The sequence below is a fragment of the Zonotrichia albicollis genome, chromosome 2 (assembly GCF_047830755.1).
Source record: "Zonotrichia albicollis isolate bZonAlb1 chromosome 2, bZonAlb1.hap1, whole genome shotgun sequence".
NCBI lineage: Eukaryota > Metazoa > Chordata > Aves > Passeriformes > Passerellidae > Zonotrichia > Zonotrichia albicollis.
Window position 1 is genome coordinate 42,675,611 of NC_133820.1, and position 27,931 is coordinate 42,703,541.

Genomic DNA, 27,931 nt, shown 5'->3' on the forward strand with positions numbered 1-27,931 from the left:
TGTTAGATCTGGCTGATTAGGCTCTGACTTCCTCCTGTCTTTGTCCTAGCTCTGAAGTTCTCTCTCTCCATCCCTCTTTCCTCCTCTGACTCTGTTCCCAGCCCCTCACCAATAGACAGCAGGGCTCAGTGCTGGGAAAAGAGCTGGAGTCACAACTGCAATGTTTCTGAGGTCAACTGGTGGCAATTGAAATGCTATAAATTATTTGATTAAATAGATTTCAATGAGCAAATAAGAAGCCTTTATTTAATCAATTTCATCCTCCTTTGAGCTGGTAACCAGTACACACTGAACAAATATTGTCAACGTTGCCTTTTAAACCTATTTTTGCTATCCAAAAGAGTGTACTGTGGCTGTGCATGTTTGATCAACCCTGCTAGGTTAACGTTTTAGAGCATTCACTTTTGTAGTTTTTCATGGCAAGAATATAATGAGATAAATATAATTTTTTTTTCATTCCACAATTCATTCCTGTACAGCTTAATGGAATCTAGACTTCAATTACTGCACAAATCCCTCAGCACCTAAAATTCGTCATTAAATAAAGCTGCCTTAGATGTTTTGGATTCACTGAAAGTAAGCTTGTCTAAACATATTTGACATTTACATGGATTCAATTTAAACAAGGCAAGATTTATCTCTCAAAAAATAATTAACGGATTGATTTTTTCCCTCTCTCTTTTTCTGGTCAATGTGTTCCTCAGTGCTTCAGAAATCATAGAGCTGAGCTCCTCACAACTAGTTCCTATTTGCAGATATGGAGGGCAAAAGAAATTTCCATGCTTTTGCAGTCCCCAAAGGCTTTTTCAGTTTGAATAAGCTAGTCAGTACTTTGAACCAGGTGAATAAACAGGAAACAAAAAGGAAATATTCTGTGGAGGCACAAACAGACCTCTCTTGTTAAAAACTGGCTGAACACTTTTGTGAAGTGTTTTCTGGGCATTCACCACTGACTTTTGCTTACTCAATAGTCCGACTTTAAGACATTGTAGGAAACGTGTAGAGCTTTATTAACTTTTTTACAGTAATTACTTGATTCTATTCTAAAACAAAACAGTGTCTCAACCCCCTCATGGCAAATAATTTATTCCTTATGTCCAAACTAAATCTGCCTTCTTTCAGTTTAAAATTTTGCCCCTTGTGCTCTCACTCCAGGCCCTGCTAAAAAGTCTGTCAGTCTCTCTCCACCTTTTTTGTAAGCCCCAGTTGGGTACTGGGAGGCTGCTCTAAGGTCTCTGGAGCCTTCCCTTCTCCAGGCTGAATAGCCCCAGCACTCTCAGTCTGTCTCCACAGGAGAGGAGCTCCAGCCCTCTGATCAGCTTGGTGGCCTCCTCTGCACTTGCACCAGGAGGTGAATGTCATTCTTGTACCAGTGTCCCCAGGACTGGATGGAGCACTCCAGGTGGGGTGCCACTACAGCAGGGTGGTGAATAATGCAGGTGAATATGGAAAACTGGTTCTAAGGTCTGAACCTGAGCCTGTAAAATTGCATGATTTTTTGTTCTTTTAGTCCTGCAGGCCTTTATCCTGGGGTCTGGTTTCTTCTCTGCAATGTCTCAGGTCAGTTTGCTAGAACTATCCCTGTAGAAGATGAGTTTTGTTAGGTTTTTCCACTGAGGAGTTCATTGGATGTAATCAAAGTTGCCACTTAACTGAGAAAGTAAGTAAGTGGCCTGGTCAAAATTAAGAATCTAGCCTAAGGCCTGACCAATCTTCCCACAAATACATTACAAGTAGTTAAATCCTCACCACAGTTTTTCAAGGTGGAACTTGCTTTATGTAGGACCCCAAACTTTACCACTAGGGTCCATTTTGGGTTTTGATTCTTTGTTGAGACTAGATGATTCCTAAGCCACTGTGTTAAGATCTGGAAATTGTTGTGGGCTTGGCTGAGCCAATTTATCAATTTGTAAACAATTGTCAATTTCTGTAAGTGCATATCTACTTGATGACCAGATTTGAATTAACAAGTCAGGATGTTGTGGTTAAGAGAAGTCACCATGCCCAGAGCGCTGCTGAGATTTCCTCCCTTTGGTGGGGTGAGTGAGAGAGGTGAAGCAAGAGCCAGGGGTTTGGTGTTGGGCCAAGGAGGTTCAGAAGGGAATGGACTCTTTCAGTGGCATGTGTGGATTTTCTGAGTGTTAGCTGGTGCTCTAGTTACTGCTCCCTTTTGTGAGAAGTGTGCAAAGTTGCAGGTCTCAGGGTTCACATGTGTTCTTTGGAGACAGACCCATGCCTTGCCTGTGGTTTGAGCACATCTCATGACAGTTTCCAAAATCCCTTGGGCATCATTTGAAATTGCCCAAGTTGAATTCCAACTAAAGAAATTAAAGCCTACAGTCTAAAAGCTGGGAAAAAAAAGAAAAGAAAGAAAAAAAATATTTGCAGCTGTTTGAATGATCTTAGTATAGAGGCCAAGCATTGAGAAAGGCATAGAACAGTTTACACTGTGTTGCCTTCAAGCTTTCTGACCCAGTCAGCTCCTGCTCCTTCTGCTGTGTTTGTCCAGGTGTGTTCTCAGCTCCTTGCTTGGTTTTGGTGCAATGGACAAATCTGCTGCCAAGGCAGCAGAAAGAGGGTGCAGCAGTCTACTTTGCCATTGTGGAGAGATTCTTCAAAGGGATTCCATTATGTCATGGATGCTAGTCAGGCTGCAGAAGCACTAAGGCCTGGCAGATTTTTATGAACCTTACATGAACTATGAAATATCCTTAATGCAAAAGTTTACTTCACTATCAGAACATAAGGATAACAAATCTCATTGTCTTTGCTACACAGCACTGATGGAGTGAGCATGTGTGTGTGTAAGAGGTGAGCTGGAAATGTCAGTGATGAGCATGAAATTTGTGATTGGAAAGAAGGCAACAGCAGAGGAGGACCAAGGCCTGTATGACATCGGTGATAAGTGTCTAGAGGAGGATGAAGAGCAATTCAGTTGCTTTGATGAATTACTCTGCTCTACAGGCTCTCCAACAGATGTACTTCTTCAAAGAAAGTGAGGACTTCCTCCCCTCTGCACAGTCTCCTGTCAAAGTGCTCTGCAGATATGGATACTTCTTCAGTACTCTCCTCATGCAGTTCATTGAGACCACTGCCTTTTTATTTTCGTCAAAGATATTAGAACACAGGAGTGATTTTCAAGGTCCTTTTCCTCATTCTGAACCATGGACAATGTTATCAATTTATCATATGTATGACCTTTGCTGAGACTTCCCTTCCTTTTCAGTTTTTTATTCAGGTTTTAACTGTGGAGAAGAGGTTTCTATGTGGTTTTGCACTGCCCGAATGGACTATGTTCTTTGCTCCAGCTGAAGTGTATTTTCAGGAGGAATAGATCCCTTACTCCCCATGGGAATCTTGGCTCAACACTTCTGTCACAAAGGCCTTCTTGGAGCCCATTTAGAGAAAGAAAATGATAGACCTAGAAAGGCTGCACAACCTTGCTTTGCTTTCTCTGCCGCAGAGACTTTGAGTTTGTGACAGCTGTGCAGCTGTCAGTCACTGCCTTTGGTGCAGATCCTTCAAATGTATGTTCATGTGACCAAAAGCCAGGTTTGCCAAAGCTAAACAAGGAATAGAGAGCACACCTGGGCAAACATGGTAGGAGGGCATGGTGGGACAGGGTCAGAGAGATCTCCTCAGTGCTGGCCCCAGTGGGTGCAGCTCCTGCCAGAAATCTGACGGCATCTGGACCTCTCTGGCTGTGATTTGTGATCGATCTGGCTCATGCTTTTTGTGGGAAAATCTGGTTCTAGACAAAAAATTTGTAAGTTTGCCTGGCATACTGTTTTCAGAAGTGCTAAGCAATAGGAAAAGAGGCAATGGGCAAAAACTGATGCACGGGAAATTCCACACAAATATGAGGGAGAACTTCTTACTGTGCAGGTGACTGAGCACTGGGACAGATTGCCCAGAGAGGTTGCGGAGTCTCCCTCACTAGAGATATTTGAAAACTGACTAGATGGCATCTAGTGCAGTGTGCTCTGGGAGGAATCAGCTTCAGCAGGGAGGTTGGACCAGGTGACCCACTGTGGTCCCTTCCAACCTGACCCATTCTGTGACTGACACCCTCAGTAATGTGACCTCTTTCCTTGAGAAGGACACAAAGAGACAAGAATGGGGAGAATGTGTTCTTCAAAATAAAAAGTGTCTAGTCTCCCTTGCCAAGGAGCCTAACAGTGATTTAGACCAACTCAGAATTGACTTCTATCAGCCTCTGACCAGTTATCTCAATCAAGTGAACGGCGAGATGTACTAGTTAGCACTAACATCCTGTACATAATGTGCAGCCCTCATGATGCATGTCAGCCTTTCCAACTCCATCTGGAAGAGACTATGGAGAGCCTTGGGAGCAGGGCTCCCAAGTTAGCTGAACACTTCTGTGCATCCTGCTGGTTTTGCCAGGTGAAGAGATCCCAACTGATTGCTTGAATAACATCATGTTGGGATGCAGGTATGGAAAGATTAGGCTACATAGGCACTGTTAAACAGCACTGGGAAATATTTCCAGGCACAGAACTTTAGCTGCCTGTGTTATTAGGACAGTCCCTTGTACATCTCAGCTCAGGCTGTCTCACATAAGACTCTGATGCCGTTTGTGGACTGCTCACAGCAGGTACTTGATGTGGTGACTGTGCTTTTCTGGAGCAAAACTGGTTAACCAGGACAAATGACTACCCACTGTACAGGCTGCCATCAGTGCTTACAAGATGTCCCACATATTTAATTTGTGAGTTTTAACCTGACCCTCTGGATCAAAAGCAGAACCAAAACGCTGTATCCCTGGATGCCAGACCTTTCAGACCCAGGATAATGAAGAACTGGAAGCTGTTCCTGAGCCACCCCCCTTGCAGATGATGTCATGACTAATGGGTGTTGCAGGGCACTGGTGGAGACCTCTGTGGGCCAGGATTTGTTTCCATTTTCCTCGTGGTGTGCAGGGAAGGAAAAGTCATTAGCTCATTAGCTCATTAGTGGTTGCTGTCTGGTGGCAGTGATGCTTCCTTATGCACATGGAAGGATTTGATCCATTCTCAAGCCAGACAGGTTGAGGGGATCCACACCCCCCTAATCTGACCCAGAGCTCCTGAGCTTTGTCCACAGTGAGGACACTGCATGTGCAGGGGGCAGCTCTTGCTGCAGGCTGCACAGCGGCAATCCATCTCCAGCTGAAACAAAGGGATGCAAGTGACAAGTGATCAGGACCTGGCCTGGGTCACTGGTCAGCAAAGTTCTCACTGTGTTTTTGCCTGAGAAGTCCATTTGGTCAGGTGCCTCCACGGCAGCCTTGCAGGAGGGCATGTTCTGAACTGGTGGCTGGCAGCCAGGGTGGCTGCTATTGGCTAAGGGACACTTGGCACAGAGCACTCATCCTTGCAGCTGCTGTGTGGAATCTCAGGAGACAGGGAGAGGTGGGGCGAGGCTGGGTCCTCCCCACATCCCACCTCTTCATTTAGGCTGTGCTAGAAAAAAATTGCCCCCCCTATAAACAGCCTCAGAGATTTCAGAGGAAGAGAGCCACTTGAGACAGGGCAGCAAGAGCCCCCAGGATGAGGATAGCCATCCTCCTGAGCCTTCTGCTCCATGCTGCAGCTGCTTCTCACCAACTGTGAGTGACGCTGAACTCCTGTTCCAGTCTCTTTCATCAGTCTAGCTGGATGGACCACATCCCATGCCATCAGCTCTCATGCTTCCTGCTCTATCAGTCACCCCAAGGAGTAGCTGAGGCATACACCTTGCCTCCCATGCCTTAGTTTGACTCCTGCAGGTCAATACAAGCTTTTTGGGGGTCTTTCAGGTCAGTCCTTAGGCCAGAGATGCTTGCTCTGCAGTTGCAATGCAGAGCAAATAATTGGTGTCTAGACTGCAAGGTTATGAACCCACCTCTTCTGAAGACAGCATGGGATGTTTCTGGAGAGTTCAGGAGATTATTGGAATAAGGGGTTTGAAAAAGATTATAGGGCTATACTTAAGCTAATCAAGCAGAATCTATTTCTCAAGTTTCAGTGAAGCAACTGCCTTGCTTCACTGTTGCTTTCAAATGTTGAGGGAAGCCATGGCACATTGCTGCAGGATTCTGCAGTAGTGGGCCACAGCAGAGCAGCTTTCTTACACCTCTTGAGAGCTCAGACTGATACCACCTCTGCTGTCTCCCCCACCACAGACATTACCTGGTGGTGATCCCTGCAGCTCTCCGGTACCCATCCACCCAGGTTGCCTGCCTCCACATCACCTGCCATGAGGCAAAAATTCAAGTGAATCTGGCCTTGGAGCGCTCTGCAGGACGGGAGCTCTTAATGCAAGAAACCATCCAGAAGAAGAAGACTTTCCTGTGCACTAAGTTCTGGGTGAGCCACCCTAGGCAAATGCCATCACTGATTTTCCTTTCAAGAAATTGCTTGTGTTACTCCCAACCAGGGGTGACATGGCTGGGGTCTACTTTGTCCTGGTGTGAGCCTTTCAGGACGGGGAATGGGTGGTGTCCAGGGATGCACAACCCAACACAGCCTGTTGGTTAGCACTGAATTTCCTTTCTGAATCGAATTTTGAAATGAAGTTTACATTTGTTAAAATCTTCCGGAGTTCAGGATACCACCTGTGTCCCTCTCCTCCATTACAGGCCAGATGAAGCAGCTTTAGCTCTTTCTGAAGGACTTGTGCAGGTTCACAGCCAAAGCTCGGGGAAATGGTGTCTTGCAGGACATGCTGCAGTTTCTGTAGCACCTGAAGTCAGGCAGCAACGCAGCTCTTGGGAGCTACTGAAGACTAGTTGGATGGAAATTTATATGCTTGTTTTTCTAAACAGCATCTTAGAGGTTATTTACTGTTGGTGAGAACTTAGCAAAGGTCTGGGATAAAGCAGACATGTCTAAGCAATATCCCTTCTGTTATACTGTATATTCTCTGCTGAGGCTGCTGGGGTCCTTGGCATCCAGAGTCTTTCTGGTTGTGTTTTCTACTTTGGATTTCTTGCTTGTAAGCGCTGGGTAGCTCTGAAAGCCTAGCATTTGAGGCTGTGCAACTGCTTGATCTCTCTCTTTTGAATATCTGCTAGCATCTCTCACCTTTCTGTCATCTGTCCATCTTCCTGAGGAAGTCTAAAGACTGAAAACTGTCAGGTGCTTGCTTGTCACAAGTGGGAAAAAGGAGAGATTCCATGGCATGCAGGACCTCCTGCTGTTCATGCAGGACTGTGTGAGATCTGGATGTGACCTGGTTTCAGAGGTTGTTGCTAATTGTTCCCTCCTGGCACAGTGGGAGGGAACCAGTGAGTTGTTCCTCTTTACTGTCAGAAGATCACCTGTGTGCTCGCTCTCCTCTCTCTGGCTGTGCAGGTTGCACCTCCAGTTGATGGCACAGAGGAGGTTGCCACTGTAAAACTGACCATCACAGGAGATGGGGTCAATGTTGAGGAGCAGAAAAAGGTCCTGATCTGCAAGTCCAGGAATGGCACCATCATCCAAACAGACAAGCCCATCTATGAACCCGGGGAGACAGGTGAGATGTAAATGGGAGCAGCTGAGGGTCCCAGGCTCTTTGGTGGTTGCACCATGTGGAAAGACTGTGATGCCCTGCAATGCATGAACTGCCCTAGCAGAAGGCTTTGGGACCACATCTCTTGGTGAATGGTGTTTTCAGTGTTTGTAATGTCTGATTTGTGATGCCTGTGGAGTTGCAGGAGGCAGTAGATAACAATAACCATGTCAATGGAACCTTCCATGCGGGAATGTTTGTGTCAGACATTACCACAAGCGTGTCTAGAATGGAGACAGAAGCTGGGGAAGCACATGGAGCAGGGATCTGTAGGGAAAAACTGAGATCTGATAACATATCCCCTGATTTCCTTCTTCAGTGAAATTTCGCATTGTGACTCTGGATGAGGAATTCCGTGCACTCAACGATTCGGTAAGCGCGTCCTGGGGGCTGCGGGAGAGGCTGCCTTGTACCATGCATGCATCCTACCTCCCTTCCACCCTGCTCAGCTGCCAAAGCTCCAGCTTTTCCACATTCACCCCTGACAGGCTTTATGAGTATGCAGAGGGCAATAGGAGCTGCCTGGGAGATGGCAGAGGTGTGCATGTCTCTTGCCCATCTTGGTAGAATGGTCAGGCAGCTGCAAGAAATGGACATTGATTCCTGATGTGATGGTGTCACAGGGGGAGTGAGCAGATTGTAAATCAGGTTTTCCTTCTTGTGGGGAAGGGTGCTTTTAACCTGCACCCTACAAGATGGAATGTGGGAAGTGCTGTTTAGACATTTTTAGGACAAACTTTTTGATTGCAACAATGTGGAAATATGTCCAGAAAAGGAATTTTCATCATTGGAGATGTTCAGAACTCAGCTGGAGAAGGCTATGAGCAATCTGCTCAAGAAGACATGTTTCAGCAGGATGTTGGATTAGGTGGCTTCCAAAGGGTTATTCCAAATTATGTGATCCTATACATCTGTAACCCTCTTAAGACCACACCTGAACCAGAACTAGGTTTGTTTGGGTAGTGACTTCTGAGTTTTTCTGTCAGGAAGTCATTAGTAAGTACTGTGTGACCTCCAGATTAGTTTTTCCTTTCCTTTTATTCACACCTTACTGTAATGAACTGACCTGGTATTTCTCCTTTTTTTGTGGCATTTGTTTTCCTTTGTATTGTTGCCAATGCTCTTACGTTTCCGAATCACTTTGCACATCCTTCAGAGAGGGTCCTGAGTCTGAAGTACCTTGTGTGTGGTGCTGGCATATGTTTCTCTCTTCTAATGTTTTTGCATTTTTTCCTCCCCAGATTTCCCTGTTTCTCCTGGTAAGTGATGCTGAAATTTCATGTTAGAGTAATGGTGATGGCAGTAGTTTCACTGTGCGGTACATATTCAGTTTCTGGAAGATTTTACAGACCTCTGTGTGGAATAGTAGATCTTTTTGTTGTTGTTGTTGGATGTTAAATGTTTAAATGAACATACTCCTTTTACTTTCTTTTTTATGCACCTCTTTTAGGTTATGCTCCCAGGCACTTCAGTAGAAATCTGTTATTCTAGACTTGCAAGAGAATAAATAGAAAACTTAGATGCTTATGAAAGAAAGTTAGAACTGCGAAGAATCTTTGCTTAAAATCAGAGTTTTAATAAGTGCAGAAGGAGGCTCAGATGCTGGGAGCAGAATCTGAGCATCATCATCTCTTCCAAATTTCCAGATCAGTCTGTACCAAACCTCATTTTCTTAGCTATAGAACCTGGTAGTCCACAACACTGAAATCCTGAAGATCAGTTTCTATGGGATGTGGATCAGTGAGATGCTGGAACAACTCCCTCTTTCTTGTGGGTGCAGGACCCTAAGAACAACCAGATAGAGCAGTGGCAGAAGGTGGTCCCTCAGGATGGCATTGCAGACCTGTCTTTCCAGCTGAGTGAGGAGCCCCAGCTGGGAACGTACCTCATCAATGTCACCAGCACCAGCGCCTACGGCAGCTTCTCCGTCAAGGAGCGCGGTACGAGCACACAGGGCTTTGTCTGAGCTCCTGGCAGCACCCTGCACTCCTGGCCCAGGAAGCAGGGTGTTTATTCCTCCAAACCATCCCAGGAGCAAAAGTGGTAGTCATAGAAAAGAGTCTGAGCTGAGGCTCAGGAGAGGAGATTGCTTTGGGACCTTGACTTAGAGTGTGGGAGGAGTGTTGTGCATGGCCCCAGACCTTTGGCACAGCTGATTCCAATGGATCTTGGAGTCAGATAAAACAAGGCAATTTAGGATAGACTTTTCCAGAGAATATGCAGTCCAGTGGCCTCTTACTTCACTTTCATTCCCTTATCATCTGTATTGGGAGGCCAGCCTTCTCTCATTGAAAATAGTTGCCAGAAGTACCAGGGTCACGGGTGTGTTTGGTTTTAGTTTGGGAAGGAGCAAATCATCCAGGGCCTACACACAAATGTTAAAGATACTGGAAAATCTTTCCTTTCCCTTCTCACCACCTTCCTTCTCCATTTCCTGTCCCTTATGCCACCATTATTTGCCTTTATGTTAGTTCTTTGTGAAGGCTGTCCCTGGCCCATGTTTCCTACAGTTTTCTATTTTTCCCTTCCAGTGCTGCCAAAATTTGAAGTGATCTTTGAGGCCCCAAATCAGATTTATGCACTAGAGACAACCTTCCCGCTCCGGGTATGTGGCAGGTGAGGATCTGACTGGAGGGATGGCCCTGTGCTCATTTCTGGCCTGATTTGCACAAGCTGGATGGGAAACCATGAGGAGCCAAAGGGCAAGTTTACTACACTTCAGTCACAGGAAGCCAGAACCTTCCATGGCAGCTGTTTGCACCCTGAGGCAACACAAAACATTCCTGTGACTATCATTCTGATACTCTAATGCCTCTTTTCTAAAAACACTCCACAAATCTCCACACACAAAACCTGGGGGAACAGCCTGCCCTTTGACAAGCAACTGTTTGTGGGACAGGACATGACAGACATGTGGGGTTCATCTCCCTGAAGAATAAACTCATGGGAAATGATGGGAAGCTTTTCCAGATTATGCTCAAGTGGAAACTAGAGGGAGGAAAAAAGGAATTACCCCAGGTACAATCCAAGGACAATGCCACAGTTAGCTCCATGTAAAGGTGATTTTTTAATAGAAGACACTTTCTTAATCACCCATGTTTTCTGGTCATAAGATGATGAATGGCTTCAGCACATCCTGGGGTTATTGCAGGTGATGCTGATATATAGTTACAACACTCTAGTTACCCAAAATAATTTAGTTTGGTGCTAATTATATCATAAAGCCCTTGATCTCCCATCATTGCACAGCCCTGTCATGGGCCTGCTGTGTGGCTGCCACTCTAGCACAAGAGTGTGAGTATCCAGCAGGGAGGGGTCTCTGGGGCTGTGCAAAGCAGGCCATGTGTTCTCTCACTGTGTGTGACCGTCTCTTCCTCTCCCTGCTCCCCCAAACAGATACACTCGTGGGAAAAGCGTCCAGGGGATGGTTCATGTGAGCCTTTGTCAGAAGATAGCACCGTTCCTGCCCAGTGCTTCCAAACCCGATCTGTGTTACAAATTCAGCAACCAGGTGAGATGCCTAGGAAGAGCTGAGCTGTGTTCAGGGGCATTTGTGCTCAGCCTCAGGGTAACACAAGGCTGCTGACTCTTTTAGCTGAAATAACAGCAATGTTAACACATTGTTTTGGCTGCTTGGCTGCTGCTACACAATCATCAGCAGCTGCGCCTAATGATTGTGACTGGGCTCGTCGTGTGCCTGCTCCACATCCTGGGCTGCAATGCCAAAAGGAAAAGCACCCCAAGAGCAGGGGTTCCATGCCACTGCTCCTCTGCCTCTCCCATAACATCTAATGCAAGTGCCTCTCTCAGAGCTTCTTTCTCCTCCCTGTACTTTCAGACAGATGAGGCAGGCTGCTTCTCCACAAACGTGAGCCTGTCCTCCTTCAGCCGAGACTTTCGCTACTATCACGACAGCATAGCTGCAGAGGCCTCGCTGGTGGAGGATGCCACAGGTAACCCTGGGATTTCTGCTGCCTGGGAGGAGGCAGGTGAAGATGTGAATCTGACCAAAAGCACTGGAGACTTTCAGGCTAGCAAGGGATCCGAGCCTCCTGAGCCCACTGGGGCCTGCTATGTAACCTCACAGATAGAGACAGAGACAGCAGCTCTTGAGGGCATGACACACTCACTCTGAGTGTGGTGTCAGGTGCTGAGGCTCTCTAAAAGCTGGCAGTTAAGTGGGAGCAAGACCAGGTACCCAGAATCTTGGGCAGATCACCAGTGGGATGTGAAATGTGTGTGCAGCTGAACGTATCCATCCCTATTACCAGTGGGTCACTCTGCAGGGAAATTGCTGAGGAGTGCTTGGCTTTCTTGTTCCCTCTCTCATGTTTCTGTCTTGCTGCTTTCATTCAGAGATACAGGTCAATGCTTCCCGCAAATTACTCATCTCCAGGATTGGCGGGATGGCCTTGTTTTATGATGTGAATTCTTACTACCACCCTGGACAGGTGTACGGAGGAAAGGTAATTCCGAGTTTCAGTTCTTTGAAGGAGAGAGAGCAATATTTCACAGTAACCTTTACTTACTGTCTTTTCTGACCCCATCTCTAGCCAGAGGCTTGGGAGGGCACAAATGACTTCCAGAAACAAAACTCTGGAATTGTCCATTGTCAGAATAACACCCAAGACTGCCGTTTACCAAATAACCCATGAGGGGGAGCAGCTATGGGCTTTAATATGGGGGGGTGCAAACTCAAACATCTGGAATTTCAGCAGCCAGGAAGTCTTCTGCTGTGAAGGAGTGGAGACCACTGGATGTTGGACCAGATGACCCACTGTGATCCCTTCCAACTTTACCCACTCTGTGTTTCTGTGATTCTGTGAATGAACATGGTAGTGGTAATATGACAGGAACAGTGGCAGTGTTGATAAAATTATTAGTGATTGAAAGAGTGATCTTGCTGTCTTTGGAAACATTGCTCCTAACTTGGGGAAACCAGAGATTCTATCTGCTAATTAGATTCTTCTGCACTTCTCTTGCTCCCCATGATATTCTCAGATTAAAGTAATGGATTACCAAGGCAAAGCACTGAAGAACAAAGAAGTTCTCCTTGTAGTAAACTGTGCTGAAGAGCAATTTAGGCAGAAGTACATCACTGGGGACTCTGGAACAGCTTCATTTAGCCTGGATACCTCTACCTGGAACAGGACCTTGGCCTCCCTGGAGGTAAGTGAGGAAGGGTGGTCTTATGGCAGGGGTATGTGTGCATGTCAGAGCTATTCACTGTCCCACAAACATCTTCTTTGCTCCTTCCCAAGGGAGAGTAATTCAAACCTGAAACACCTCAGCATGTTCTAGATCTTGGCTCTCCCTCTTGAGAGCTTATTCTCCAGGTGCTGGTTGCTTTCCTCAAGAGCTCTCCACAGAGAGACCTGTCATTGGCATTGCTCAGATTGTCTAACAAAGGTGATTTGCAGCCGAATTGTTTAACTAGAGAAACTAACTGGTTTGTTTTTTGTCTCACCAGGCAAGTGTCCTGCATCAAGATTCAGACAGAGAGCCTGGGACAGCTGACTTGAGTTACCAGCAAGCCTCTTATTTCATACACCCATTCTACAGCACCAGCAGGAGCTTCCTCTCTATCATCCGTGTGCCAGAGACAATGCCCTGTGATAAAACACAGTCTATCCAGGTGGACTTCAAAATTTATGAGGAAGACCTGGAACATGGGCCCAAGCGTGTCATTTTCTCCTACTTTGTGAGTTTCTGGGGAAGCACTAGTGGGTGGACAGCTGAGGGCCCAACATCAGCATCTCTTAGAGGTTCAAGCCTGATATTTCAAAGTCTTGGCTCAAGCCAGGACAGGGAGTTCCTCCAGTCATCATGGAACTGGTTTTGATTCTGATACTGCAGTAATAGCAACAAAGGCAGAACCTTTCTTTTAGGATCTGCACAGGTGCAGGGCAGGTGTTGGCCTTACCTGTCCTGCCCCACTTCATCTCTGAGCTCTCCTTACTAGCTGAGAGCAAATAAAGCTAATATTCCTCCCCCAGTGCCCATTTAATATCCCAATTTAATTTCAGGATTTCTTAGTGATCTCAAAGGCTATGTGACTGTGTGACCATCCCTTTCTGTGTTCTTCTCTAGGTCACAGGGAAAAGAGGGATAGTCCATGCAGGTCAGCAGACTGTTTGGGTTGGGCTGCCAAGAAGTAAGTGCACTCCCCAGTGTCATGCCATAGCAAGCACTCAGGGGTCTGTGGCATCCCCTCTTATCTGGACAAATGGTGTAAGTCTCCCTGCAATGCAGGGGTGGCTCACCACTTGTGTGCTGTGTCAGAGCCCTGTGCCTTTCCAGATTTCATGTTCCCTTTGCCCTCCTGCTTTGTACCAAGAGAATATTCAGCATTTCCCAGCCCATAGGCTCAGCCTCTGTTGTCTTCAAGTCTCCTTTTGCTGCTGCTCCTGTGAGCAGCACGAAACTGCAGTCTTACTCTCCATGGCAACAGTGTCTCCAAATAATCTGGATGATTAGGATGCCACATTTTATAAATTTGATGGCTGTTGACCCACTGTTGCCTATTTCTCCAGCTCTTGTTTTTTGATTTCTGAATTATAAGTATTCTGGGATAAGGTCATCTCATTGTTGGTGGTGGGATGGGAGATGTTGGGTGAGAGGAGGCTTTGAATGATATCTGAGAATCTCACTCTTTGTGGAGCCAAGCTTGAACTCCAAAGTACTGTCTTGTGTCCCCAAGGCAATAAACAGAAAAGTCTTTTGCTGGTCTTGAATACCAGATTGAGAGATGTGCTGATTGTTTCAGCAGTCTCCAGAAATCTCTTTGATCTTGAAAGACTTCAGTAAAGGAGGAAAGGATTTAAACAGGCACATGCAGAATGGCAAAGATGATCAGACTCTATTTTCATTATCAATCTTCCCTCTCCTCCATCTAGTGCTGGAAGGCTCCTTCTCCATCCCTCTTACGTTCAGCTTGACCTATGCCCCAGCTCCAAGACTTGTTGTTTATGTCATCTTCCCTAATGGAAAAATCATTGCTGATTCTGCCATCTTCAGTGTCTCCACGTGTTTCAGAAACAAGGTAGGGTTTGTGTCTGAGGCTGTGACTAAATGTGTGAGCAGGGACGTGTCTGCTGCCATCAAAGGAGAGCTGTGTTGCTGTGTGTGGCTGACACTGTGTGTGATGCTGTCACAGGAACTGCAGTTTGTGACTGGTGAGGTGTGCTGTGATGTTGGGAGAAAGTGTGTGCTCAGCATTGTGGGGGCTGCTGCAGTGTTTGGGAAAGGCAGAGAGTTGCTGTCTGTCTCCATGGGCAACTGCAGCCTGGCAGGATCATAGATAATCCAGCCCAGCACAGATCATTTGTGTGGTTCTCAGGAGAGCTCAGGGCTGCTCTGCTGCTGCAGCAATTAGAATTGCTACTATGTGGTACTGGGATGGCATCTGAAAGTGGATGCTGGAAGAAGTGGATTTTACTGGCCATCCAGAACGGGCTGAGTACATCTGGTCATTGTGATATCCTTGGCAATCTGCTTTCTTGGCTGTGTCTTGCACTCCAAAGGTGAATTTCTGAGAGGGCATCACCCCTGCTGCACAGCTTCACAGCTGCTTGTCTGCCATAGACAGTCAGATTCAATCAAGAACAGGAGGAGTTTCAGGAAACTGAGGCCAATCCCACAAAGAGCCTGGATATAAGGACTAGGCTTATTTTTGATCTGGGGTCCACAGGAATGTCTCCATGTGCACACTGATGGCTCCCCCTCTGGCATCTTTCCTGCTAGAACCTCAGTGTTGTCTTTTTAAAACACCTCCTGGGGGTCCCTGGGAGGTTCCTTGGCTGTCTATCCAAGGCAGGTCCTTGGAAACTCTTCTTCATGTAGGTCCCTTCCCTGCTTGGGAAGTGGTGGGTGGCCACTGTTAGAAATGTCACTCAGGCATTGCCTGCATTCTTCCCGTCCAGGTGGAGCTGAGCTTCTCTGCGCCAGAGACTCTTCCTGGCTCACAGGTTGGCCTCCGCCTGCAGGCAGCTCCTGGCTCCACGTGTGCAGTCTGGGCTGTGGATCCCAGCGCCTTTTGGAGGAAGCCAGGAAAAGAACTGAGCAGCCACTCGGTGAGGGAGCCTGCCCTGACATTTTCCCTTCCCTCCTGATGCCATGTGGGAGGGAGGCCACTGCACCTGTGCAGAATTTGCCTCCAGGAAACTGAAAGCACGGCCTGGAGGGATCAGCAGTGTTCCCAGTGTGGATGGGTAGGAATTAGGGATTAAGGAAGATGTTGAGCATCACTTGGTGGTAAAACAGCTTCTGTGCTGGCACTCTCAGAGGAGAGCCCAGGAAGAGTGACAGCGATCCTGGGCTTTCTGGCACATGTTCATGTACAGTAGCCAGAATCAACTCAAACAGGCCTTGGATGTGGGAGAGGAAGGGAATGCCAGGTTTAACTTGCACTGATTTTTTCCCCCTTGCTTTCTCAGATCTATGGGCTGTTCCCATCTGTTTACAATGCCAGGTATCCTCGCCAAGTGTCTGAAGATGATCGTTCATGTGGGCTCCCAAATTCCGATAAGCCTGATGTGTTTATGGCATTCAGGGTAAAAATGGTTGATTTGGTGGGTTGAGATAATTCATGAACTGAGGGAAATGTGGGCCCTGACTTTACCAATATCCAAGGGATGCTGCTGCAGACAGGATAGTGAACAGGTGCAGTTTAAGGCCTTGATATTTGAATAGGTGATTTGAAATGTATAAGGAAAAATCATTGTGTGGTTGCCACACTTGAGTTGTGTGACTCAGGATGCCAAGGATTATTCATTACTTTAATTGGATTTCACACAATTTGTTTAATCTTCATAGCATGAGCAATTGCACCCTGCAGGCAGAGAAGGCATGGTACCCAAATGACCATATGTTTGAAAGGAATAAATTTGGCTGACTCAGGCCAGATGAATTACCTTAGAAGAGCTTGTTTGCCCATTGCGGGGGATCTGAATTATTCCTTCTTAGAATGAAGCAAGGGAATACAGAGACAGCCAAGCCCCACTGTGGGAGGGGACAGGAAGGCACAAGGGCAGAGGGCAGAGAAGAGAGGACAATCTTCTAAAGATTAATTTTTTCCCACAGGAAATGGGGTTGAAAATTATGTCCAACACCAACATCAAGAAACCCAGAGTATGCCCAACCACTCCATTGACAACTATGCTGCGGGGAAGAGGAATATCTATTTCCAGGCCCATGTTGACATTTGCCCAGCCCCATAAACTGTATAACAGTAAGCATTTGACAGCTTTTTCTTCTTACATGGGAGGCTTAGTCTTTCTTGTGAAAGCAGTCCTGGACTTGAGCCAAGAGGCAGCACTTGCTGTAAGTGCAAATGGAGGAGGAAGAGGGTTTCCTGTCCCTAAACCTGTTGTGCTAATGTGAGGGCTGTTAGTGGGATGTCTGATCCCAGGTTTTATCTCTGGAGTGAGGGAAATGTTGCCTGTCCTATGGTGCCTTCACATGCAAATAAGCCCTAAAGCACCTCTGACATTTGAAATGAGGCAAGCGATTTTAAAATTTGGGACAGCACATTTTGTTCTGTTGCCATGTTTCCCAAGAGCTGACTGCAATTGCTGCAGCCTGAGGTGTGCTGGAGCTCCTCTGCTCTTAACCAGGACCTGAGGACCCTGTGGTGACTAGCTCTTTGTTCTTTCCAACAGAGCATCTGACATCAACCTATCAGCCCACTATGTTTCCACCTTTTTCTGCAGCTGAGGAGAAAGCACACAGGCATTTTCACCAAACCTGGCTGTGGGATTTGTATTCTGTGGGGTGAGTAAACTGGGCAGTGGGGGTTTAGCCTGGGTCACTTTGTATGGCTGAGAGAGGCAGCAGATGCAGCTGAGTTTAGATCAGAGGCAGCTGTGCAAGACACTTAAGGACATACATCATGGGGCTCATACCTGTAGGCTGTTCATTGCTGGAGTTGGTGTATTCATTAAATGCATTTTCCTCTACTAGGAGTGCTGGTCATCCATGAGAGGTGACTGGCATAGGAAGATAGAAAACATGAGGTGCAGCAAACCAGCTTAGTTTATTGCCTATACTCTGCTTTTGGTAGTCCTGTGGGCTTGCATTTCCCAAAATGTGCTCACAGATGTATCCTGGTATCCAGGGGGAGCTGATGTCCATAGAAGTCTTTCACAGGATTGAAAATTGTGTCCTGTGAGAAAGGCTCAACGTGTACACAGGGTCTGCTGAGAGAGCTTTTGGAGATTTTTCATCTGAGACCTCAAGATTTTCTTGTGTGTCCTCTGAAGACTGAAATATGCTCCGGCCAGATCCTGAGTATATTTCCTATCAACATCTGCCCTCTCCCACCTCCACTGTCCTTACAGATACATCTACCTCTTTACTTCTAGCAGCAGGTATTTCCTCTGGGGCTTGTTCACCAACCTGATCCGAGCCACCAAAAGTTTCTGTGTTGTGTGTGTTGCCTTCCTGTACATGCACGGTGAAATAAGTTGAATAATACCAGTACCTTTAGCTGTATCTGCTTTTTGTGTGGGCTGTGGTGGCAGCTGCAGAACAGTCTGGTCCTCTCAAAAGCTGTGATGTGTGCACAGGTCAAGTCTCTGCCCTGCCCTCATGCTGCGCTTTAAGCTGTCAGTGTCTCACAGGAAAGAGAATGGCTGGATCAACCTTATCTGCTAAGAACTACTGCTGCTTGTCCTGTTGCTCTGTTGGTTTCTGGTTCTCCATTTCTAGGCCAGAAAAATAAGACTGCGGACATCTGTAAGTCATTTTTAGATGTGCAAAGGGCAAGTGCTGCCCGTAAATGACGGCATCTTGCAGCCTATTTGCCCTATTGACCCAAGTGTTCTGTCAGTAGAAGCGCCTGAGATGGCGTCCCCACTTGTACAAGGACTTGTTACCATGCAAGGGCTGCAACTTCAGTAGGGGTTGGACTGAGGGGATGGGGTGCTCTGCAGAGAAGAACACAGAGCAGGTCACCTGGCGTGGCATCATTCAATTAAATGCTTCTGTTGCTGTCCACTTCTCTCCAGCCCCAGTGGGAACAAGAGCATCACTGTCACTGTGCCTGACGCCATCACAGAATGGAAAGCAGGAATGTTCTGCACAGGATGGAATGGCTTTGGGTTTGCTCCAGCCTCCCGGCTGATTGTTTCCAAGCCCTTTCTTGTGGAGCTGCCACTGCCATCTTCTGTGGTCCAGGGTGAGACCTTCAACTTGAAGGCCACAGTCTCCAACAACCTGCAGCAATGCATGAGGGTAGGTGAGCCCTGATAGCCTCTGCAAGGAAAGCAGGACATGGCTGACACCTGTGGCCTGTGATCATAGACTCATAGGGGAAGGGACTTTAAAGATCATCCAGTTCCAAATCCCCTTTGAGAAATCATGGCAATTCAGTGACGTTCCCTCTGACTGGAAAAGGCAAAACACTACTCTCACTTTTAAAAAGAGAAATAAGGAAGCATCCTTGACATGCTTGAGAGTTGTGTCTGTGCAAGCCCATGAAGTTCAGCAAGGCCAAGTGCAAGGTCCTGTGGGCTGGGGCAATCCCAAGCACAAACACAGACATTGCCCTTGATAACCCTGGCCAGGTTGCCAGGATTTTAGCTTTTCCAATCTGATCCCTGGCTAGTCAAACAATCTGTGCGTATTCCTCTCAGGCTGTGCCCTGCTTCTACCCTCTGTAGGCTTCCTTTTTGTGTTGTTGATGTTTATTTATTGCCACCTGCCATCCCTTCTGCCCCTTCAGATCCACGTGACCCTGGAGGAGTCTGCACGCTTCCAGCTGAAGCCATGCAAAGGCTGTGCCTACAGCAGCTGTTTGTGTGCCGGGGAAGCCAAGACCTTTCAGTGGAGTGTCACAGCTGAGCAGCTGGGTGAGAAGCACAGGGAGGTGGGGTAATGGAATTGGGAAGGGAGGGGACCAAGGTGGGGGTGTTTTGTAAGAGCTGACATAGAGTGAGGAGCTGTTTGCTTTGCTACCCAGAGTAGTTATTTGCACTTATTCTATGGTCATGGTTACTCACAAGGCTGTGTTAGGAGGTACAAAAACATATAGGGCTCTGATAAATATTTTTGTTGTCAGCAGGTGATGTCTATTGTATTAACAGGAAGTGTTTCCTCAGAAAGTGTCTTATGCACCTAAATGTGTGTTATTTTCAGGGCTTGTGAACATCACCCTCAGCACAGAGGTTGTGGCCTCCAAAGAGCTCTGTGGTGAGGAGATACCATTTGTCCCAAAACAAGGACAGAAAGACACGATCACCAAGCTCATTCAAGTCCGGGTCAGTCAAGCTGCTATGTTACCTAAGCCTCAAATAGGCTTTGTGCAATTCCCAGATTTTGTGTGTGTTAATTTTGGGAATTACTATTCAAAATGCTGTTCAAAATGTGCATTTATCATCTCAGGGCCTAAGCTGGGCTCAGCCATGAGGGCTGATGGATGTAGAAGGTAAAGGGATGTCCTCTACTTCATACCATGGGAAACTTTAAACACTCTTTTATGTCCTTGCCTCCTGAGTTCTCTGCTGAATCTTAGGGCACCATTTTCACAGATATTCAGAATTTAGGATATTCTGAAAATGCATGCTGGTTTCTGATCTGAAGTGAAAATTGTTGAAAGTAGTTTGTATTTTTGTGTGATAATGATGATACTCCAGCTGACTGTCCACCCTGAACTAGGATTCTGAACATACCTTCTTCTAATCCACTTGTAATCCTGTTTCTCTCCTGAGTGCTCATTAAAATGCTACTTTTATGTGCTCCAACAGCCAGAGGGAGTGCTGGTAGAAAAGGCTCACAGCTCCATCCTGTGTCCCGAAAAAGGTAGATGGATTGCTTTCTTCTTTCGCCCTGTTCATCTCTCTCTTTCTGTCCAACCACCTTCTGGGTATCCAACCCAGAATAGTTCAACAGGTGGAAACTTGTTGAACAATTTCCTCTGTCCGCATGATAAAGCTACAGAAGTGTACTCTAATTGTGGTGCCAGCTAGGGCTTTCTCCTAGGCAGGGATGTGGGGAGGTCTGCTCTTTAACCATCAACATCCCTGGTGCTAATGTGACAGCTTGAGCCCTTTTTCACCTGTGGAAATAAAACCACACTAGTGAACATGGCGAGGCTGGAGGTCATGGCTTAGGATTGCTGTTCCTGTCTGGAATTTTATGGCATATGATGGGGCCGTCAGCTGATTTTGAGAGCATGAGGAACATTGAGGAGACAAACCTGCAACTGAAATCTTAAAAGAGATGGAGTAACTTCTGTAGAGAAAAATAGGTGACTTTGACCCCTGAGGATTTCCAGGAGAAAATCCTCTCAACCTCTTTATAAAGAGGGGTGTTAGGACAGCACAGTTATCATGAGGTGGATGGAGGAAATTAAGGGTGGAATGGGACATAGATTTTGGAAGTGATTTACAGCTTCTGTGACAGAAAAATGGGAAGTTATCACAAGACAGCCTTGAACAGTTTCTGGGGGTTTGACGGCTTTTTTTCATCAGAATCTATTTCTTTTTTGTTCTCTCCACACCTTACCTGACTGGTGTCAGGGAATCCAGCAGAGGAGTCTGTGTCCCTGGTGCTGCCTCTAAATGTGGTTGAAGGTTCAGTCAGAGCCACCGTCTCAGTCACTGGTAAGGAGCTAAGCTATGGTAGTACCCTTGCAAATCTCATATCTCTGAGTTTAGCCCAAGGAAAGCCCAAATTCCCCCACACCCCAGTTCTGAGGTTTCCAAGGCTCCACTGCCATGTTCTTCTCACATGTGTGGCTGTGATTCCTGATCACTGACAACCTAAAACATGCAGCAAGGGAGAGAATGTTGTGTTGATGAGCTTCCCTGCTAGGACGGGAATGTGTACAGCTCATATGAGGGGCACAGTGGAATTGATAAGGTGGCTGGACAGAGGAGTCCCCACACTGCTGTGCTGGGTCTGCCTTGCTTGGTGCACTGCTGGGAATGGTCACAGGTAGGAGGAGGTGGATCTTACTGCCTAGGAGGTGATGAAGGTGCTTATATTTTGTCTCAGGGGACCTCATGGGGTTGGCACTGCAGAACCTGGACCACCTGGTGCAGCTGCCCCACGGCTGTGGGGAGCAGAACATGGTGCTGTTTGCCCCCGTTGTCTATGTGCTGCAGTACCTGGAGAAGACGAGGCAGCTGAGCCCTGAGATCAAGGCCAGGGCAGCAGGATTCCTGCGCAATGGTGAGTGCCACAGAGCCACCCTGCCCCTCTGCCTTCCCTGTGTCCAACAGTACCAGGTTCCCATTCCCCTTCCACCTGGAGCACTCAACCATCCCATTCCTGCACAGCAATTTCATTGCAAATACCACTGTGAGCACTCATGTCCCATCCTGCTTCCCAGGGTACCAGATACAGCTGCAGTATCAGCACCCTGATGGCTCCTACAGTGAATTTGGTACCAAGGATGAGTATGGTAATACTTGGTAAGCCCTGGGCTCTCTCCCTGCTGTCTACCTGCTCTCTGACAGCCAGGAGGGGGGCAGCTTCCTGCTTCCAGCATGAAACCCTTGCTGTCCTATTGGATCCAAAGTGTTCTAGAAGCTTTGTGGACTAGGGCACCCCAGTCCTGGGGATGAACTGATCTTGAACCAGCACATTAGAAATCGCACAATAGGTGAAGAGAGATCCACCAATTTCAAACTCACACTTTTCCCCCCAACTTCTGCTTAGATTCTTTCTTTCCATTCATTCTACCTGCTCTTTCATGCACTCCACCTCTCTCTGATTCTCTCTTCCTTCTTTCATGCCTTTTTTTTCTGTTCTCCTCAATCAGGCTGACTGCATTTGTGGTTAAATGCTTTGTCCAAGCCAAGCCATACATTTACCTGGACAACCGGATTATCCAGGCTGCTCTCAGCTGGCTGGAATTCCACCAGCTTCCCAGTGGTTGCTTCAAAAATGTGGGACAACTTTTCCACACATTCATGAAGGTAGGAGCCAGTGTACCTTGAAGGACAGCACCAAGCAGTTCTTGCCATGTGTGCTGGTAATTGTTTAAATTCACTTGCCTGTGTTGTAGTGCTTTCTTGAGAGAGAGCAAGCTAGGGACAGATGAGACCTCTCCTTAAAATCTTCAGTATTTGCCTATTAATTTTCCCGGCTTTTTGGATGTCTATGCTTTTTTTAGGGAGGTGTAGATGGGGAAGTCCCCTTGGCTGCCTACATCACTGCTGCATACTTGGAGGCAGGAGCAACACCAGAGGTAAATCCTGGGATTCTTTGCCATGCTCTTGCCTTAACATCTGGATCTTAAAGAGCTTAGTGGAAACACTGGGGCAGGCATCAGAGCACCTTGGAGGGACTTGTGGGCAAAGTAATTGAGTGGGTGAGGAGGATTTTACAGCTTCTCAGGAAAAACTCTCCCTTTGAGGATGACATCCCTGGCAGGGAGAAGGTGAAGTTAAACTACTGGGAACCACTAGACTGCATGGCTAGATACCGTGCTGGCCATTTCCCAGGAATGAGCTGTTAATTCCCACTGCTTCCATGCTCTTGCTGTTCCTACCCAGCTGAGGCTGATCATGAGGTGGGTGGAGCTGCTCCCACAGTCAAGTAAATAAACATAATGTAATTCCTAATAGGGTTTAGCTTCACAAATAAAGCAGAAGTCTGGGAAGGGAGTGCTGTAGGGCAGCTGTAACTGCATGGTTAAGTAATGACAATAAGAGGGAGCTCTTACAAGTGCTAAGGATTGTAGCTAGTCACTAGGCTGTGGCACAGGCAAATAAAAAACCAATTAACTTGATGGAGAAACACAATTGAGAAATGAAGCTCTCTAGAAGTCAGAAAAGTAAATGAAAAAGCAATGCTTTTTAGTGGAACAGAAGGCAGTGCGCTTAGGCAAAAAAAGGGAAGACGGAAATTATTCTTCTTTCTGGCAATAGATGTCCTTCAGGTCACCCCTTTTTCACCATCAGTACAATTATTCACTGTGAAGGTGAATTAAACACAGTCACACTGCTCAGCAGGCTGTGTGTACTTGTTAACAGTTGTGTGATTTTGCTGTTGTTGTGTTTGGCCTGGGAAAGCAAGACATGGTGGTGTTATTCCCTCAGGAAAGGTGCTCATTTCAGTGGGAGAGCACTGCTGAAGCCCAAAACCAGTTCAGGGGGGAGGTCTGTTGAGCACCTTCCACCAAGGGCTGAAGATGCTGCGGCTGCTGATAGAGAGAGTGCAGGTCCAGGCACAGAGTCACCACAGTGAATGAATGGGGTGCTTTCTGTGCTGGCACAGGAAAGTGTGCATGCTCCTGCTCGTGTCCCAGGGGTTTGTGTGTGACCAGCAGCGTGACCCTCTCCCCTGCAGAGCTCGGTGGTGCGCAGGGCTCTGGGCTGCATCGCTCCTGCCCTGCCCAAGGCTGCCAGCCCTTACACCCAGGCCCTGCTGGCCTACACCTTCGCCCTGGCTAAGGACTCCCAGCGCACACAAGAGCTCCTCAACGTGCTTGACCAAAAGGCAATCAGAGCAGGTACGGGGACCTCGGAGCCAGGGGAATGCCAGAGAAGGGACAGGTGACATTTCTGAGCCCTTGGTAAGGTGCAGATGGGGGGAGCATGGCCTCACCCTCCAGGCCCTTCACCAAGGAGAGCTTTTAGACATCCACTGAATGAGCTCATGGTGTGTGCTGCCAACACTGTGGTGTGGGTGCTGATTTCCTTCAGATCTCTTGCCCTTTTCTAAAGTGGAGGTTGGGGTTTGGGAGACTTGGGCATTCTTGTGCAGGACTGCAAAATGCCAGAGAGGAGAGCAAGGTGCCCCATGTCTTGTTAGTCCCTGACCCTCAGGGCTGGCCAGTGGACAGCTGGCCAGTACCAGGTTGTTAGTGGACCTAGCAAACAAGGCACTACAGAATTTGGACAACTGGGAGGTAATGCATATGCAGATTATTGCCATATTAGTTTTTGCATGTCGCCTTGGTGTGAGATATGGAGTTTTTGGTATTGCAAAATACATTGATTTTCAGCTGCCCTGGTGATGTGATGACCCAGTCTAAAAGGTGTTTACCCAGTGGTCTCTGCAAACACAAGCCACTGTGACTAGGAGGCTAGGCCACAGGAATTGTTCCCTCATACCCCTCAGGAGTCCCTCTGCTACCTTCCTTTCCCAGATGGGCAGATCCACTGGAGTCAGGCCTCATCCAAGCCCAGAACCGATACCAGCCCTTGGTCACAGCCAGTGCCTGTGGATGTGGAGCTGACAGCCTACGTCCTCCTGGCCCTGCTCTCCAAGCCAAATGTCACAGAGTCTGACCTCACCATGGCCTCTGGCATCGTGGCCTGGCTCACCAGGCAGCAGAATGCCTATGGAGGCTTTGCCTCAACACAGGTAACTCATGGCCAGGAAAGGGGATGTTTCTTAAGAAAGAACTTCTGCAAGATATATACACAATGTATGGAAGTGTAAATGCTTTGGGCAAAGGAGCCCTTGTATGTGGAGGTCCTCAGGACGCTGGTTTCAAGTGTCTCTGCATGTCAGAGAAGCAAATGTAATTGTGTTTTCCTTTTCAGGACACAGTGGTGGCCTTGCAGGCACTGGCCAAGTATGCAGCACTGACACACAGCACACAGGGGGATGCAGAGGTGAGGGTGAGGTCCCGTGGAGGCTTTGGGAAGAAGTTCCTGGTCTCCTACCAGAACCGGCTGCTGGTGCAGGAGGCAGCACTGACAGAGGTCCCGGGCAAGTTCTTGGTGCAGGCCCATGGCAGCTGCTGTGTCTTTACTCGGGTAGGTTCCCTCATCCCCTCATTTTGTCAAAACCAAAACTCTGCTGCACCTCTGTGGAAGGAAATGTGCATTGACTGTGCTTTAACCCCAGCCTGGTGCCAATGCAGTAAACCTGTGTGTGGGAGGAAACAGAACCTGCCCAAATATGAGGACCGTGATGCTTCCATGGCTCTCAAGAGTACTGGAAGATGAAAATGCTTTATAGTGATCCCACTGCTGTGTGTCTGACTTGCACACTCTCAACTGAAAGTTTGAGAAGGAGCCCATGGAAGGTTTCCAATCTGAGTGACCTTTATTTTGGGTACTGGGATCAGTGTGCTTACTGCATATCATTTATCCATTCACTGTCTGGGGTCGAATCTTGAGGAGTTGAGTAGCCAGTGTTAAAAAAAGGTGTCATAGATGACATAAAGATAATTATCAATGTTTTAGTCTGTCTTTTTGTCTCTCCCTGCAGCTGGTGCTGAGGTACAACACACCCTCCCCACAAGACTCCACATCCTTTGCCTTGCAAGTGAAAACCGAGCCTGTCAATTGCACCAAGGACAACACACTTGTTACTGTCCATGTCAATGTCAGGTGACTCTAAACATCTCATCCCAGTTGGGAAGGAAAGCTGGGCATGGCTGGAGAGCTGAGGGATGCTTCTTGGCTGCAGTGGAGGCACCAGGAAGTTTCAGCAGGAGGGAGGATGCAGAGCCTTGGCTCTTGCTGAGAGAGGTGTGCAGTATCAGCTCAGACTGGGGATGCTCAGGGCAGTGCAGCCCCATCCTCTGCACACTGTGAGAGGGAGCAGTGACTGCCTTGGCCCCAGACCTGGCTGGGCTGCCTGGCTCAGGGCACTGCACACAGGGTCTGCTGGTAAAGGGAAGGGAAAGCTGGGAGAGATTCTCTTTTTAATGTTCTCCCCCAGAGACACTCTTTTTTATCTTCTCCCCAAGGTACAATGGGAAGAAATCCACTTCCAACATGGTGATTCTGGAGGTGTCCCTACCAACTGGATTTGCCCTGGCCCCAGGATCTGGGATGTCTGTAAGATGTGTGGAATCAGGGTGGGGAAGTGGTATCAGTGGGACCATCCGTGCCCAAGGAGAGAGGAAGGCTGTATGGGAAGGTGTTGCCGGTCTCTTCCTTGAGCAATCTCACCATCCCTTCCTCTCTGCCACACAATGAACTTGAACACATACTGTTGCCTGTTTCTGTGAGTCTTGAGGATGGTGATACTTCTGGCCCAATCAGCTTAGCATTCCCCTGTCAGCTAAGTGCCCTAGGCTCTTGTCCTTGGGGTTTGCAGGAGTTGAGTGGCCCTGCAAGGAGATCAGCCTGAAGAGATAAGAGTCCAAAATACATTTGGAAGGGAGTGAATGAAAATCTGCCAACTCAGATGAACCTTGTTGGGATGCCTCACACTTTGCTTTCAAAAGACGAAACTAAATTGCTTTCTGCTCTCTCCTGTCCTAGCTGCAGCATGGACACTCTGTGAGAAGAACTGAGAAAACACAAGGAGGTGTTGCCATCTACTTGGACAAGGTAATGTCTGTGCTGCTAGAGAACCTGAAGGAGTGGAGGGCAATGCTAGAATTTTAGGGAGAATCCAGGACTGGGGCTAGCAGATCAGTATACTCGAGATTCATCTTGAAGTCCAGTGTTTGAGTCTACAGAGTTGTTATTGTCAGTTAGGAGGATCAAATTCAGGTGAGGAATAAAAAGAACAGCTCAGAAGTGAACTGTCATTTATTCTCTTCCCCAGCTGAGCCATATCTCTGATACATATATCCTGCATTTGGAGCAGGAGATTGAGGTGACCAACCTGAAGCCAGGCCATGTCAGGGTCTATGACTACTACAGCCCAGGTCAGTGTGCAGCCATGGGGTGCCAGGGCTGCCTGGGTGTCTGCACTTGGCTCTGTGCAAGGATAACTTAGATCCCTCCTCTTCTGTTGCAGAGGAGCAGGCCCTGACTGACTACAATGTCTTCTGCATCTGAGGTAGGTGCAAATCCCCTCCTCAGCCCCCTGTGCAGACCTTCCTGTGCACCCCATCCTCTTCTCTGTGTCCTGCTGGAGCCCTGAGTATCTCTGGTCCGGCATGTTCCCTTCATCCAGGACTGTACCTGAAACTCCCTAAGCAGAATTCATGGTACTAGTTTCAGCTTATTATATTTGGGTATGGAGAGTTTCTCTTACTGGGGAGGGGCTGAAGTGACACAAAGATAGTGGATCAAACAAAAAAACCCTTTCCTTTAGAGTCCTTAGTGAGAGTCTGTGCTCCCTAGCTGTTACATCCCAAATTAATAATTTGGGTCATATTATTTGTTCTCTGGGTTACTCTCTCTTCTGCTCTCATTTCTCCAGGGACTTGGACTGCTTCCTTACTGTCCACTGCTTCAGCTCCCAGGGATCCCACTAGTGCAAGATGCCTTAGGATAGTGGGGCTGCTGCATTATTGCTCCTGGTATAATGAGACACCTGGAAAATCACATCTCAGGCTTGGGATTTTGGTGCTGGGATACATCTCAGGCTGGATTTCAGGACTAACTCCAGCCTAAGCTATGCTGCTCATCCTGACAGCCATTACCTGGTGAATTTTTTGGGGTGTCTGATTAACTCTGATTGTGTTAATCCAAGGGTTTTCTTGCTTGCAAAAAGAATGAAAATAAAATACAAATCACAAATCTGGCTACTG

At 47.4% G+C, this 27,931-nt stretch overlaps 1 protein-coding gene across 1 annotated transcript; it reads left to right on the plus strand.

Annotated features, from left to right (window-relative positions):
- Window positions 1–1,024: 1,024 nt before the first annotated feature.
- LOC102065172 (alpha-2-macroglobulin-like protein 1) lies at window positions 1,025–27,890 on the plus strand. The gene is made up of 35 exons (XM_074534981.1): window positions 1,025–6,347; window positions 7,335–7,497; window positions 7,853–7,905; window positions 8,775–8,792; window positions 9,314–9,473; window positions 10,065–10,149; window positions 10,930–11,044; window positions 11,372–11,486; window positions 11,890–11,999; window positions 12,535–12,702; window positions 13,004–13,234; window positions 13,624–13,687; window positions 14,430–14,575; window positions 15,456–15,605; window positions 15,969–16,085; window positions 16,615–16,762; window positions 17,193–17,304; window positions 18,540–18,765; window positions 19,256–19,382; window positions 19,669–19,790; window positions 20,277–20,331; window positions 21,051–21,134; window positions 21,529–21,705; window positions 21,866–21,947; window positions 22,298–22,454; window positions 22,652–22,726; window positions 23,830–23,992; window positions 24,632–24,849; window positions 25,032–25,247; window positions 25,705–25,826; window positions 26,189–26,279; window positions 26,709–26,777; window positions 26,998–27,100; window positions 27,193–27,234; window positions 27,601–27,890. The coding sequence occupies exons 1-34, from the start codon at window positions 6,297–6,299 to the stop codon at window positions 27,231–27,233; spliced, it is 4,134 nt and encodes a 1,377-aa protein (XP_074391082.1). The 5' UTR covers window positions 1,025–6,296; the 3' UTR covers window position 27,234; window positions 27,601–27,890.
- The last annotated feature ends 41 nt before the right edge of the window (window positions 27,891–27,931 follow it).